The sequence below is a fragment of the Channa argus genome, chromosome 1 (genome assembly GCF_033026475.1).
Source record: "Channa argus isolate prfri chromosome 1, Channa argus male v1.0, whole genome shotgun sequence".
NCBI lineage: Eukaryota > Metazoa > Chordata > Actinopteri > Anabantiformes > Channidae > Channa > Channa argus.
The window spans coordinates 41,237,755-41,254,164 of record NC_090197.1 but is presented as its reverse complement, the minus strand read 5'-3'; the positions used below and the strand labels follow the sequence as shown (position 1 = coordinate 41,254,164).

The window sequence follows — 16,410 nt, the reverse complement described above, 5'->3', positions numbered from 1 at the left end:
AGCTGTGAAAAAGGCAATATCAAATCAAATTACTTTTATTTATAACGGCTACAGTAGTTTGGTGACTTTTCACACAACAAAATAAACGTCATCATGGTTCCCAATCCTTTTAAGTTGAATGCAAACCAAATCTAGAAGCAGTCTGTGGTCATCTTCATTAAATTGGCTCAAGTCAGTCCAGCATTACTTGTCCGAGCTCTCCTTTCCTGAAGGACCTTATAAAATGATAAGCTGCTGCTGTGTAGTTTGGCATAGTGACAGTAATGTTACCTAAGGCAGAGGAAAACCAAACATTATAAATGCTTTAAGAATGTAGTTATGATGGTAATTACATTATCACACTGACACCGAATCGGCACATTCCTCATGTGGATTTCATGGTAACATTTACACAAAACACATATGTTTTTCTAAAATATTTAGTATTTGGTGGTGGCACTGTAATAAGCTTGTCAGGTTGTTTGTGGTTAGCCATTTTTTTAGATTTCCCTCCAGCCAGTTTATTACACTGTGAAGTCTTTGCAAAACATAGTTGTTTTCTTGCCAAGAGTCAGATGAGAAGATGGATAAACATGAAGCTGAGGTCAGCGTAAGGATTCTTATGAAAAGCAAAGATTTTAATTTTATTGGAAATTTTACAACTGCTTTCCAAATCATAGGTATAGATGTAGTCCAGTCAGTCAGCCCCTTTTCAACAAACTCCACACGGAGTAATAACATGACTGGCAAAACCAAATGTCATTTCAGCTCATTACAACTAGGCTATAAAGTTTGTCTAAGCTATTAGATTATTGTAAAGAACTACTGAGCTTTAGATTTGTTGACAGAAGGATTTGGTTTCCATTGGCCTGGGCCTTGGCATAGCTGTTTTCCTCTTTCCAGACTAAGTCCACAACTAGATACTTGTTCACTGCACAGACGGTGGTGTTCAGTGTTGTTTACATTCCACAAGAGCTATCTTAAAGTTCAGATGTTAATTGACATTACTCTGACATCACATCTTAGAAAATGTTATTTTGGCAAGAGACTTGTTTCTTTGGTAGGGTAGGGGTGAAGTGGGTTAGAGGCTTCTGTGACAGATGTAAACCATTTATCTCTTAGTGCTTCTGAAATGCAACTAACCTATGCTCTGTACAGTCCCTGGGTGCCTCAAAAACACATGGTATAGAAGTAAGGTGAGAAGGAGCTGGAGGCTTAACCCAAGTGTAGTGCTGCTCACGGACATTTCCTTTAGTTGCAAACTGATATGTTTAAGTTAAAGAATAAAAGAGTGCATCAGCGAATGACACTTTTTTAGCAAAGTCTTGCTAGAACAGATGAAGGTGTCATCTTCTCATTTAGCACCCAGCATAAAGGAGAATGTTCAACTATTCCTTTAAACCAATAATTCAGCATGTCACAAGAATATCTGTAGCTGGTACTTTCTTACCCACACCAGTAATGGCTTTGACCCGCTGACTCTTTCCAAGTTTAACAGCAATGTGTTTGAGGACATGTTGGATGTTGTCAGTGGGCTCCTGAAGTCCGTATTTCTCCACATAGCTGCGTGTGAACACACATATAAACACAAATACACACACAGAGAGAACAATCACAGTTAGGTGAATCAAAAGCAATATACTGATCATATCAGGGTTTACTTAATCATAATTTGGGGAGAAAAGACACACCTGAACTTCCCAAGCCTGTTGAGAGAATAGAGTAGATAGTCAGCAATGATGTCTTCACCCACTAGATGGTCCAGGATAGTTCCTGGAGAAGGAAAGGGAAACCCTCATGCAGATATATTTGACAGCAATAATATGGTACAACAAACTTTTTCAAGGTAGTTCTTGCTCCACTCACCACATAAAGCCAACTTCATGCCTGTTTCAACACTCTCAATCTTAGGAGGCAATACTCCTGGTGTGTCCAACAAGTAGATAATGGGTCGTTCACAAACCTGTGAACAAACACAAGCAAATACTGTACATACTAAGAAACAATTAAACACAGGCACAAAGCTGTCATCTCCACTCACCTGAATTTTAGTCAGGACTGCTTTAGTTATACCTGGCTCTCCACCCACTCGAGATGCTCGACCTGAGATGTATGGGTATTTAGCGTTCTTATAAGAATCACAGTAAATCAATGTCCAACTATCAGCTTCTTTAATCCACATACCTTTTTTCAAGTTTGTTCTTCTTAATGAGTTAATAAGAGATGACTTTCCGACATTGGGCACTCCAATCACCATCAGGCAAAAATCTGTATTCTGAAAGTTTTAAATGACAGTGTTTGAACATGGCCAGAATATTTAACCTTCTTTATTTAAAAATCTGCAAAATCAGGTTTAGAAAGAAAACAGGCATACCTCATCTCTGTTAAAGCGTGATTGTCTCTCAATTATTTCCATCACCATTGGTACCAACTACAGAAGGACAATTTTTCATACTTTTTAAGTTATTTGAGCAAGTGATCAGTATTTCAGTTTCTAGTAAAATTGACTTATACCTCTTTAATGTTTTCATCCCGCTGCTTTAAACAGTCTGTGAAGAGAACATTCTTTGTCCCATTTCTTTCTAATGTCTTCAGGATTTTCTGCAGTGTCAGAGTAAGTACATCATTTTGTGCAGGTAATTCTAAAAAAAAAATGACTTGTGACTGCAACAATATCAGAATGTTTTTCTTACCTGCTTTTTGGACAGATCAGCAAGGTCCATCTTGTTAAAAATTAGCACATGTGGTCGGACATCTAGAGTATCCTGAAACACGGGATTTCTTCCAGAAAAGGGGATATGCTTAATGTTAAAGAAAAATCAAGCATTTCTCACTTTATTCTTCCATTAAACAACAACATAGTTTAACCTGCCAGGGCCCTTTTTTAAAATCTATTATTTATTATTATAAACTGTAATGTGTACACCATTTAATATGCTACAATAAAGGATATACCTGGTCACAGATTTGTAAGGTGGTTCTGTGCAAACACTGCAGTAATGAAGGAATTGAAACTAAAATTAGTAGCACTGTGATCAAACTGGGCTTCTGGGCATCTGCAGTGTCCCACTAATAAAATCTTCAACTAGGTAAGAAACAAATCTGGTTCAAAATCCCAACTCTCCACTGTAGAAATCTTAATGGCATCTAATCTGGGATTAAACAAATACACTCAAGCACTAAGACTTTTTTTTTTGGTCTGCATCTTGTTCAAAATGTGCCTTATAGTAACTAAAGGGGAAAAAAGATCACTATATTTCATTAAAGTCTGTTTGCTTCAGGGCTTTTATTTATTTTATTTCACATCAAAATTCAACAAAATATTTGATTTGACCAAAGGTGCCAGACCTCTTGTGGACACCCGTAAGGTAAATATTAAATTAGACTTTTATACCAGTTCACTACTAGGATACTGCAGTATCGCACAAACATATTGATTAAGAGCACATTTTTAAAAAGTACACTGCAGACCAATGCCTCAATTTGTCCTTATTGCCAACCATAAAGTAATTCAGCCTGACATAAAAACAAATTACTGGAGTGCAGTAAATCTTGAGCCAATCTTTCAGACTGTATTTTCTCCTACACACCTAAATACACTTGTCAGTAAGTAAAACTTTAATTTAATGTGTGTAATTTACATTAAAGAACATGCCCAATGTTGTTCATAGAATTTAAACCAAACATAAAAGTTTTAAACTATAAAATGTTCATTGTCATTTAACAATAATGTGTTTTTCATTTAAAAAAATGGCTTTTGTTCTGCTACATTCTAATATTAATGGTGTAATATAGAGTAAATAACAAAGTAATAACTAAAGGATATTCTAGCATCATGCACTTCTATGATGCAGTCCACACTCCGGAGGCTGGCTCTCATCTTCTTCAGTCCTGCAAACAATAAGGTAAAACTATTGTTTACGCTAAACTCGGCTGCTTGTTTTTATGAAACAAGAACATTAGAAAACAAAAAGCCAATTTTGCATATCCTGAAGATAACTTAAGTTTGAAGCTGTCACCTTTAGCCATGTGTCCGGGAAACCAATGAGCTACTTCCCGTCCTCCAAAGTCGAACACGGATCTGAACTTGTTGACATTACGGAGAATGTGGTCCAGCTTCATGGCTAATGTCAGAGTAAATTCAACAAGTGCTTTTTAATGCGTGTCATTCAAACACTTTTATAACTAGTAGCTACAAAAACCTCTCGTAGCACGGGACCATGTTGGTGCGTTAGTGTTTACATGCCGATGTGGAACAACTGTTAAACAAAATTGTTCCGGATTCCGCAGTTTTTACACTGCTGCCCCCGAAACAAAACCAAAACATTTCAACAATAACAAGTAGGGAAGTCCAATTTTTTTAAACGTTAATAAATAGAGAGAACATGCTGATTTTGTCAGTGCTTAAAGCCATTCGATTGTCTGTTTATCAAAGTAAATACGGTAGCTCAAGGTGTTTACTTCTTGTCACACAGAAATAAAATATTCATAAAAAATATTCATAAAAAAATTTTCATAAAGGGTTACCAATTACTGCTCTGCGTTACACAGGCTAATTATTTACCATATTAGTATATGGTAAATTAAGAAAGCAACTATAGAGAAAGGCAGAGAAACGAGACTTTATTAGGACCCTGGGAAAAGGTGGACTCCCTTTGCTCTTCCAGGTTGAAAAAAAGCACAGACTCTGGAGCCTCCTGAGACTTCAACCAAAACTTTCCAATATAAGGAGGGCAACGCAATGTCAGACCATTTTTATTCAAATAATCATTTTTAAAATCTTATCCAACATCCAACAAAAATCCAACATTTTTTTCTATGATCATATTGTATTTGTTTTATCGTATCATTCAAAGGTAATCACAATATGGGAACAAAGTTTGTGCAAGTAAAAAAGGTAAGTCAACATAGCCTTTTGTGTGTTATAAACAGTAAGTGAAATATGTCTTGAACATGTGAATATTTACTCATTTACACTTAAACTGTTAAATTAATTAACAGATGTATAAATTAGTAATATTACTGCCAGCCAGTCTATAAAATTCAAATAGCAAAGGGTGAAATTGAAAACTGTATGTAAGGTTAAAAAGCACTACACATCCTTATTATTGCTTCAGGGCAGATTTCAAAAACAAAATTGGTTCATACAGTATTTAATTTTAATGTTATCTTTTTCATTCTGAGCTCCCCAAAGTGTCCTCCATCTCTTGCCCACTGACAATTGGGATAGGCTCTAGCCCCCTGCCACCCTTAACAAGATAAGTCGTCTGGATAATGCATATTTGGACATTATTTTTTTTTCTAAAATGTGCTTAAAAATTATAATTTAAAGCTGATTTAAAAAAAATAAAATCACATAATCAAGTATTCTTTAACGATCACATTGATTTGTTTGATGCCTGAGTTAACAATAACACTCAGATATTGAATGTATTAAAATGCGTCACATTTTGTTGTGGGAATTTTCAAAATTTTGAAGTGACTGATTTAACTAAACAGCAGCTGCCACAGAATGCTCCAAATCAAATTGAAAAGTACCAGATTTTTAAATCTTGTTTTCTCAAAGCAGCATTCTTTTTTTAAAGCTTTGACTTGGAGTAGTGCGTGATGAGCCGATCCGCTTCTCTCCACCCAGTGAGAAGAGCTCCATGGACGGTGGAGAAGTAGCATGGATGAGTCGCCTCTCCAGCAAACAGCACCTGTAAGGGCTAAAGCAGACCAAAGATGTTGGAACAAAAAGTTTTTAACTAAATACCAGTAACTAATATGTAAATATGAACATACTGATACTTGTGACTGTGATCCCTTCGTAGGCAGAGGCTCCATCATGTTCTCAAGGTCCTGTGCTGAACATCCTTTTCCAGGGTGACTGTAGGATCCACATGTCCAGGGGTCATGGAACCACTGGGAGCGCAAGATTCTCCTCGGGGTGATGGTAGGGTTCCCTGAACACACAAAACTAGTCTGAGCGCTGACAGAGATCATTTTTAAATCATCAAGACAAGAGGCATTATTTCCATAATATTAAAAGGAAGTGATGTGCTGGTAATGGAGAAGCATTGTTACCCAGGCATTCTTACTAATTTAAACTCACCTGTAAACTGACGGATGAGTTGTGTGATGGTATGTGTGACCTCTTGTTCAGACAATGTCTCCATATACTCTGACTCATGTCCAGCAATCCAGCCACACAGGACGTGGCCATATCTGTTAAACCACAAACGTGAATGCATTCTATGTCTACTGTACATTTGCAAGTTGTTTAGCATTAAATACAACAAAAACTAAGATGGCATTTGTGCCTAAATTGCCAGTTAACCTTTCAGTGGGTTTGAGAACCGTGAAGCCGAACAACTTCTTTATCCAGGATCTCTGTACATCTGAAATCTCCGGCAGCAGGACATCCTGACAAGACATAAAACAAACAGTTTAGGTGTTTGTGCAACTTAATTACAAGTTTATGAACACTTTTCTAATACACATGGGTAAAAGATAAGATGTAATTACTGCTGGCCACTCAGGGCTGGCACAATAGAATACTTGGAACATCTCAGTACAGAGAAGATCAGGAAGAAATGAGAGTGAATAAGAAAGAAAATGAGAAAAGGATGAAAAGCAGGAATCTTTTCTTGGGAAAGGACAAATCACATTTTCACATTTACACAAGTGACACATTTCAGAAAATATAATCCTTCTAAATAATAAAAATTAACTGGGGCAGCAGTGGCTCAGTTGGTAGAGTGGCCACCTGACCACATGTCGAAGTGTCTTTGTGCAAGATGCTGAACCTCCAACAGCCCATCCCCGTCCCCAGCCAGGCAGTGCCGGTCCCAAGCCTAGTAGAAATTAAATTAAAAACTTTGCCAAATCAACACGCGGACAAATGATCCACTGTGGCGACCCAGAACTCACAGGATAAGCCGAAAGAACAAAAAAAACAACAACTGTGGTTTCACATTTAAGTTGTAAATACTAAACATGTCTCACCTCGTCTTCCCACAAAAGATAGATAACCTCACAGTCAGCATCCCACCATGGTGAGTCAAACTCCACAAATATTTTATTGTTGGTTCCAAAACCTAGTCTCTGGATGGAGTGTAGCTTGTGCAAAGGCAGAGGGGGATGAAACAGAGTTGAGTGATGCTTCTTAAGGTATCCTGACAAAACAACAAATAAAACAAGTTACCTTGAATAGCTTGAACCAATTTTGCTGAAAACAAATAACAAATTACCAGTTTGGTTGAATTATGAACTTTGATTGTTTCATGATTATAAAGGTGATGTACAGTATATTTAATGCTTAATGAAATATGCTCTGGAACAGTGTTTTAAAGTGCTTAAGGTCCTGTACAACCATTGTCAGAACCACAGAGATGTTTTCACTTACAGTATTTTACCTGATTACAAGACCTTGTACTTGGACTATCAGTGTGTGCATTTACTGTAACACCTCACTTTATACATATCTCACTGGTCATCCTCTTACTTTTATGCTGCATGGGAAAGGTTTACAGTTGTTGATGGGTCACATAGTTTAATGACCTCCTGTAAACCTGAGCTTTAATCTAATTAGCTAGAATAAGTAAAAATACTTGAGTATGTGTGCAGTGCTTTTAAAGACAGAAGTGCCATCAAAAGAGTTTAGCACTGGATGTAAATAGAAGACTCACACTGTCTGGATTATACCAGTGATGTGCTTCAAATGTATTCACCAATATAATAATCAGTTTCATAAAACAAAACGTAAATTGAAGATAATTGTTTAACTTGGATGTTTCATGCACTGATGGATCAAATCAGGTTTTATTGGTATACCCCCCAAATATGAATTTGCCTCAAGGGGCTTAACAGTCTGTACAACAGCAAGATAAGGATCAGATAAGGAAAACTACCCCTCAAAAACTCTGCTGTTGAACAACTTTGCAGGAAAGGAGGGATCCCTCTCCCAGAAAAGACAGACTTGCAAAAGACATTGCGTGTAAAGAGTATTCATAGCAATAAGCTGTTTTTGTGTATGTATGCATACCCAGAGGTACCGTGACAATAACATGATCGGCATTGATCCTCTCCCCATCATCACACTCTACTGTCACAGGGTTTTCTCTCTGCTCAGAGTTGTTCCAGCGGACACAGCACACAGGCCGATTGTAGGCCACTAATCCATTTGGGAGCTCCGACAACAACTTCTTGATTAGACTTTCATAGCCACTGCATGAGAAAGAAAACCAGTTTGACACATACAGCATATGCTTATGGCAAGCACCCAGTAATTAATTAACGTTATTTGTTACTGCAGTTTTTATTAGTATTACTTTATTCTTGCTCGGAGTTGTGTGGATTGTTATTTTGATCAGGGCTCTCTCCTCTCCCCTAGACCAACCTGGGGTTATACTAATAATTTAAAAATATACAGAAAGGGATTCAAACAAACAATTACTTGCTTATATTTTAAAATAAATCTATCATAAAATAGATTAAAATCTATTTTTACAATATCTCTATGTAATCATAGGAAATAGATAATTGGAAAAACTGTGTGAAGATATATAAATATGCAATATAAGAGAACAAACCTTGGGAACGTACAGTCCAGTCCAGGAAGAGTCTTGTAAAGGCCATAGGCCCCCAGACCCAGCTCATCCATGCCGTGAGCCCCATTAACACAGCACTCTGCCTTTAACAGGTTATTGATCACACGCATCCTTAAAGATCTTGTGGCTCCATCAATATCTTTCCACTTTTCTGCTGCTCGCTGTGGCACCTGCACCAGACAAGAAACATTTTCTTTCTTACAAGATGGTGTTAATTTTTGCAGGTATGTGAGATATTCCAGCCAACACTGGGTAGCAGCTGATCTTAGATAAAGACAAATAATGTTTTAGTCATTGAAAGACATGCACCTCTGACCATATGAAATCTCCCACACTGGCCCATGGTTCTCCTCCTTTATTTTGAAATTCTGAACTTTCATACAGCAGTTCAACAAACATGTCCTGAGCAGGATAGATGTCCTCAGCCTTCAGCTTTTGACCTACACAAAACATATAACCCACAGAATATTAATTAGAAAAATATTACTAGAACTGTACACTTGTATATCTTTATTCACATAAGACATTAGCTATAACCATACTTGTTTGTCTGTATTGACTTGTAAGCGTGGCTGTAATTTATTTAGTTGGGTCTATGTTGCTGAAATGCAGGTTTCACACTGTTTCTGTCTTTGTACGTGATATTCCATTTAGAGCGAACAAACACATTGTATACATTAGTGCTAGGGGATATATACAGAATAAACACATTCAATATTTAAGTGTCCTTTTCAGTGTTTTTTGACCTGGGTGACAGACTGCTACAGAAAAGTATTAAAATGACCATCCACTAAAGTAAGGTCTACAGTAATATAAAGTTCATCATTACAGTACAATGGACAGCACAGTGGTGGAGTCGTCAGCTCTGCTGCCTCAAAGATAAAAGTTTCCCAGTTCGAATCTACCTGCCGGCTGTGGCCTTTTACATAATGGAGTTTGCATGTTCTCCTTGTGCTTGCTTAGAGTTCCTCCAGGCACTCTGGTTCCCTCCCACAGTCCCAAGACATGCATGTTAGGTAAGTTGGTGACTCTAGATTACCTGTAGCTGTAAATGTGAGTGTGTCTGTGTGGGTATCTGTTAGGTGGCCCTGAGAGCAGGTGTGTACCGTGCCTCTCACCCAATGACGGCTGGAATAGGTTCCAGCTCCGTGACCCTGAACAGGATAAGCAGCTAAAGATAATGTATGGATCTATTATGGTACACTTCCATATTGTATGTCTTAAGATATTAAGAACATCTGTTCACCTGAGCTGCTAAAGACATTGGGAACCCATGGGGGGTGTCCTCCGATATCCATGGCTTGGTTCGCTGGGTCGAGGGCCTCTGGATCCAGAAGCCCATAATTACGGGCCAAACAAAACACTGGGTTCTCCTCAGATGGTCCATGAATCCAGTTAGCCCCTATCTCAACAATGTTATTACCTATGGATTAAAAATATAGTGAGATGGCAAAAATTATTATTCATCTGTTTGTTTTTAATCCTTTACAGAATTCCAGACGATCGACCAGGCTTATCTTCTTCAGAAAAGTTAAAGACTTAATCTTTTCAGCAATGTTTTGGTAAATGATTCAGAAATCAGTTTAAAGTTTAACTTTTTATTTTCACAACCATCATTTTTGTAAGGATATAATAATAATAACAATAATAATAATAATAATAATAATAATAATAATAATAAAAGTCATTGGCTGAACACACCTGATCATCTCTGGTAGAGATAGCGAAAACAAGCAGAGCAAGAGTCACTTAGGACCGAAATTGAGAACCACAGGTATAAAGCCTTATTACAGGCAGCATGTTTGGTTTGTAAGTATAATTGACCTAATTACAAGTCACGAGTATTTATTCATTCATTACAACATGAGTTGAAGCATTTTATTTTGAAAAACAACATACAGTAAAACTGCTTTCCTGTCGGGATAAGTCGGATGCTAATAGAAAAAGTGAACCTTGTTATTAGAATTTGAATAATGTCCTGTTCAGGTATTATTTTCATAATGACAATAGAATAAAGTCACAAACTTTCTCCTAAACTCGCTTCAAAACATGTAAGTCTTTTCTAGTCGGACTAACTCCACGTAAACGGGAGTAACGACTGCTGCACTGACACTTTTAGTCAGGAACCCGAAGATGAAAATGAATTAATGCAGTTAACCCTACTACAGTTAACGCCATTCCTGATTGTGTGTTGTTGGGATTGTCATACTCACCCAACCGGCCTGTTTTTATTCTCCCCCCACTTCTTGCAGTCGCTTCCAATACTCGTACATTATTAAAGCCGCTGTTAACGAGCCTCTGTGCCGCCGCTATTCCTGAAATCCCGCACCCTATAATAACGATCTTAGGGTTCACACTCATGGCCACACGTTGGTTTTCATGTGAGGTCGGGCTGCTATAGAAAGTAAAGATGTAGTCGTTATATTCAGTATACGGCGCAGTCAAGTTAAAAGTCGCCTCTCATGTTAAAGGGGACGGAGACATAGGACACATATTCGCTTCCGGTCGCGATCGGCCCGCCTCCCCAGTTTCGCTCCGAAGTGCAACTGGTTTAAACTTTGGCCCCGAGGAATCACGATGGCCCGTGGCTCTGTAATGAGGAGAGTAACAGAGGTTATTGACATAAAAACCGGCTCAAACGTTGTTAAATCCACAGCTTTTTCAACCTTCTGAACCCACAGAAGCTTCTTGCTAGCCTCCGGGATTTCCTACTAGTTTTAGTTGTTCAGTTCAGAGAGACTGTACGTGTATCTGACGTTTTGCATATGTTGATTCTTATAAAAATACAATTAACAAAAGGTTTTTTGAAGTAAGCATCTAACAGTAGGTCTACATAAAAATTAGCTTCACCTCTACGACAGATGCTGTTTTTGTTCCAAGTCAGTACTGCATGCACCTCGTCAGCATGCACTAAGTTCTTCAACTTGAAGTATATTCTATTTGTACTGGAGAATTTGTACTCGTGCTTTTACATGAAGAAGGAGGTTATGTAGTCTTACCACTTCAGACAAAGTGCACACTACACTGACTGGAAACTGTTATCACTCTTTACGTTTTTTTCCACAAAACCACCACAGGAAATTTCAGGTTATTATTTTTAGTACATGAACATCTGACATTTTCTTTGTTGACATTTTAATTGACCTTTTGAGCTATAATAGTTCCCCACTGTTTTATCATTACAGCAACATGAACTGGCTCACAATGAACTGTTTAAAACATCACAACAACTAATCTGCAGATTATATTGTTTTTATTCCATGCATTTGTCTTCTTTATCAAACCTTGACCTCTACATTACTCTTTAAACTGCAAGACTCAAGTAGAGATGGGGAGCAGACTACAGAGATCTGGTAACCCTACTTTTTTCTGCATTTACCTGCTCAGATAAACTGTATTTAATAGTTTTTTCTTTCAGTCTTTCCCTCTAATAAACACTGAATCAAGTCACATAACACAAAGGAATTAATCTAATTTCACAAAAGGCATTATGCAACTTTTTCAAATAAAGTACGGTAAATGTGAACAGAAGTTTCCATTTTTAATACTCAAAGGATAAGAAGTAGCAGTTTTATCAATTTGGGGAAAAACATTGCTGTATCTATCGTTTAAAGACTTTGATCTGGCTGTCTACAGATGGATGAGTAGTGAGAGATGAGCCGATCAGCTTCTCTCCAACCTGTGAGAATGGCACCATGTACGGTGGAGTGGTAGCAGGGATGAGTAGCCTCTCCAGCAAACAATACTTGCAGGGGCAGAACTAAACTGTTAGAACGGAGAGAAAATTTGATCAAGGTATTTTCTGAATAGTCCCTGCATGCACACGTGCATTTGTGTGTGAGTGAAACATGCTCATCTCTGCACCTTTGATCCCTTTATAGGCAGGGGTTCCATCATGTTCTCCAGGTTCTGTGCTGAACATCCTATTGCACGGTGACTGTAGGAGCCAGGGCTCATAAAACCACTGGGAGCACGAGATTCTCTTCGGTGTGATGGTAGGGTTTCCTAAATGCAGTGATGATCCTCATAGAAGCAAGGTTCATAAATATTTTTGGAAATTTTTGAAAGTGTTCACACTGAAAACGCAGCTGATTTATTCAAATATCACATGGCACTAAGCTATGCATGATAATAAACCTTTGAATCTTGAATGTAGTACATCACGTGCCAAATCAAATCAAATCAATGTTATGACTCTATTGTCAGTAAATTAATAACATATTACTTTAATTACATTAGACTTTTTATCTTATTTACATCTTCAGATCCTCTGACACATCAGGATTTAAGCAGAAACTGACAGCTTGTTAACCCACAACACTAAACTTTCAAAAAACATAAAAAACAAACACAAAAAAACTGAATTCATACCTGTAGGATGCAAAGATGTAATGATTAATACTCACAGCACATTATGCAATAGTAAAATAATAGATAAGTAGATAATAATAGAAAGTCTGGTGTTCTTACGACCAAGTCTAGTTTGGCCACAAGGTGGCACCACAGCTAAGGCCATGCTGTTTAAATCAAGTTATTATTACAAAGTGATCCGTTTAGGATATTTTCACAAACAGCTTTCCAAGCTGAACTCTGTGTTGAATTTCCAGTCATTTTTTTGCTGACCTCCTCTCTGTATAGCAGCTTGTTATTACAATTCAACAAACATAATTAGTATTGATAGTATTAATAGTTGCAACTCACCTGTGAATGTACGGACAAGCTCTGTGATGGACTGTCTGACCTCTTGTTCAGAAAGTGTCTCCATGTACTCTGACTCATGCCCAGAAATCCAGCCACAGAGAACATAGCTATTCCTAAAAATTAAATTAGCAAAGGGAGACATGTGTCTGCAGAACATTTGAATGTCTGTAGAAGCACTATAGAGGGAACACTGATATGTTGCTGACCTTTCAGAGGGTTTAAGCATAGTGAATGCTGCCAACTTTCTTATCCACTATTTGCTTATATCTGATACCTGGTCTGAAAAGTCCTCCTAAAAAAAAGAAAGTGTATATAAAAATGTCAGAGGGTCTGTATTTATAGTTTTTTTCTTTTCAATTATACACTAATTGTCCCAAATTATTAGCTTTTCCGAGATAGTATTTTCATACCATCTAGACATCAAAAGAAAAAGTATCTCAGATGCATGTACTTTATATGCCAAATATATAAATGGTTAATGTATAATAAGAGTTTTCCCTGCAGGTAAATAGGTCAGTTTGTAGGTATATTTATAGGGTCGTAAAGGTAGGTAACTTTTGAGTTAAATATCTTATTGAGTTGTTGAAGAAGCCATTAAATCTGACAACCAGGCAGGTAAAGATGAAAAGTTGCAAACCATGATAGAACAATAAGTAAATTTCAGTCAAACTACATTGAGGCATTGTTTCTGTACACGCTTGTGACTCTATAATGTAGTTCTTAGCTACACCAAAGACCTCATCTTTCTACACTAGGTAGACAATTCTGCATCCCACCATGGTGAGTCAAACTCGACATAAATTTTGTGTCCCAAATCCTAGTTTTGGATTGAGTTGAGCTTGTGTGCTGGGGGACTAGGGTGGAGTAGTCCTTCTTGAGGTATCATGACCACAAAAAGGAGAAATGTTTTTAAAAAAAGATAATATAATGTATCCAAACTGACCATACTTAATGTATAGCCTAAGTCCTCATCTTTGCTGGAGGTTATTTTACACACTGAATTGAAAAAAGTACAGTATGTGTACAGAAGTCTACCTAGAGGTACTGTGACTATAACATGATCAGCAAGAATCCTCTCTCTATCATCACACTCAACCATCACAGTGTTACTCCACTCTCTGAATTGTTCCAATGGACACAGTTCACAGGCCAGTTGTAGGTCACTAAGTTAGAGGGGAGCTCTGACATCAGCTTCTTGATCAGGCCCTCAAAGCCACTGAAAGAAAAAGATAAAAGTTACGTGATGCACATGGCGTAGATGTTAGTGTGCGTCCTCATTCTGAGGAGTATCACTTCATGTAGGGGTTTGTTTCTCAGGTAAAGATATTTGAGATATCAAAACATAAGTCAAACATTTGATCCCCTTGGAATGGGGTCTATGTCTAAAATAAGTGCCATTTACTATGTAAAATTTATAGCATGTTCTTAAAAAAATGACTGAAATATCCAACTTATTTTGGAGGGACAGATTATTTTCTGCCAGTTCATTGATGGGTTTGTTGATCAAACATCTCCAAAGCAGGATTCAACTGCTCAGCACTTTGACCTGCACACCCCTCAGATAATATGAAAAATTAACAATTAGCTTTTTGAACTTGTACAATATATTGACAGAAACATTATGTGGACACTTTATGCTTGTTAAAACATGTTTCCTTTGACCTGAACTGCTGAACCAGTTGTGAACCAAGGGAGGACGTTCATCAACATCCATGGCCTGGTTCTCTGAGGTTAGGGCTTCTTGATCTAGAAGCCTATAGTCACAAGCCAGACAGAACACAGGGTTCTCCTCCAATGGGCAGTGGATATAACATGCACCTATCTCCACAATGCTATTACCTATAGAGAAGGTTGCTGTGTAATTGTACTGCTTTAATCACAAGTTTCAGTTTAAAAGGGACTACAAAATCATTAAATGTGTGATACATTTTGTTCCTTTAGTCAAGTTCCCTGCCTATATGAGAGCAACATCTCTGTTTTAGTTTTTTACCAGTAACAGTCAAAATATTTATTGCATGTTGTCATACGTGCACGTTCATCATTTTTATGGTATGTTTCTTGATATGGAGAGCATCTGGTTCTGTTAAAGCTAACAGTCTCTCACTGATGGCAAGATAGAAGTTGAAAAGCTCTTTGGAGTATAAAAAAGCTAGATTGGTAACATTATGTAGTTTTTGCTTTGCAATATACAAATAAAGTATAGGCCTACTGTTTAAGTTCATCTAACCTACCTATGCCTTTATTTCTTCTAAAATTAGCAGATTTGTTGTAACGTTGAAAGGTTACATTATTTTCATTAGATTTTTCTGGCAGTGAAAGACTTTGACAGTTGACAAAAAATAATTATATATTGTCACCTGTTTTATGGAAAATATTACTGTATGCGTTTAGTGGAGTTGGGAGCTTCACTGTAAGCTACTGGAGAAAGACATAAGCTTAAGCTGATGTTCATATTTCTAATCAAAAAGGATGATCATTTTTGTGAGATAAGAAGATTTAAAGAGAAATGTTACATTATATTGCAGATAATGTAGCTCACCCAGTCTTTCTGTTTTTGCTCTTCCTCCGTTTCTGCTTCAAGTATTTGCACGTGATTAAATCCAGCTTGTTTGAAAAAAAACAAACATCTTTTTTGTGGTGTCTTTAATCATAGCATTTGACATGTTTAAATTAAAGAGGTCCACTTCTGTGATATTCTTTCAGGCTACATGGTTTTGGAACAAAAATGTAATTTCCCCACGAGACTGTCGATAAAATATCTGTAAGCAGCTATTGAAAGGTGACAAGTCAAGAAAAGCATCAGGCTGAGGGACAAAAGGATTTAAAGTACCGTCTTCTATCGGGCACAGAATTAGCTTTTTTTCCTATTTTAACAATGTCTGTATTTATAATGTTTAGAAGAGCAAAAGTGATGAAAACCAAATATGTTTGTGCAGGATGCCTAAATTAGTTTACACATCTTGGTTGTCAGACCTGCTTAACTGGGTCTGTGTATGTTCCATACTGCATATGTGGCCCAGATGTAGTCAGAATGTGTGTACAATAGTCCACATTTGAATTACCATAAGTGGTCTAGATCTGGACTGACAAAAGTGACAAAATTTGGATGTGACCCAGATGTTGCCAAAATGCATGTGGG

At 37.3% G+C, this 16,410-nt stretch overlaps 2 protein-coding genes and 1 pseudogene across 3 annotated transcripts; all 3 read right to left on the bottom strand.

Moving 5' to 3' along the window:
• Window positions 1-19: 19 nt before the first annotated feature.
• Window positions 20-4,232, bottom strand: mtg1 (mitochondrial ribosome-associated GTPase 1). The gene is made up of 11 exons (XM_067521573.1): window positions 3,999-4,232; window positions 3,806-3,870; window positions 2,673-2,777; window positions 2,494-2,580; window positions 2,354-2,410; window positions 2,164-2,254; window positions 2,021-2,082; window positions 1,846-1,942; window positions 1,671-1,752; window positions 1,430-1,542; window positions 20-270 (listed from the first exon to the last, which is right to left on the bottom strand). The coding sequence occupies exons 1-11, from the start codon at window positions 4,099-4,101 to the stop codon at window positions 173-175; spliced, it is 960 nt and encodes a 319-aa protein (XP_067377674.1). The 5' UTR covers window positions 4,102-4,232; the 3' UTR covers window positions 20-172.
• Window positions 4,233-4,718: 486 nt separating this feature from the next.
• LOC137136255 (peroxisomal N(1)-acetyl-spermine/spermidine oxidase-like) lies at window positions 4,719-11,091 on the bottom strand. Of its 2 annotated transcripts, none has more exons than XM_067521452.1 (10): window positions 10,784-11,091; window positions 9,817-9,993; window positions 8,880-9,010; window positions 8,553-8,740; window positions 8,006-8,187; window positions 6,967-7,136; window positions 6,299-6,384; window positions 6,074-6,186; window positions 5,764-5,924; window positions 4,719-5,687 (listed from the first exon to the last, which is right to left on the bottom strand). In XM_067521452.1, the coding sequence occupies exons 1-10, from the start codon at window positions 10,929-10,931 to the stop codon at window positions 5,559-5,561; spliced, it is 1,485 nt and encodes a 494-aa protein (XP_067377553.1). In that variant the 5' UTR covers window positions 10,932-11,091; the 3' UTR covers window positions 4,719-5,558. The 2 variants fall into 2 exon arrangements, with proteins under 2 accessions (XP_067377553.1, XP_067377562.1); XM_067521461.1 differs by having other exon boundaries at window positions 5,770-5,924; window positions 10,784-11,090.
• A 1,001-nt stretch (window positions 11,092-12,092) lies between these two features.
• On the bottom strand, window positions 12,093-16,230 carry LOC137130826 (peroxisomal N(1)-acetyl-spermine/spermidine oxidase-like; annotated as a pseudogene).
• Between the last annotated feature and the right edge of the window lie 180 nt (window positions 16,231-16,410).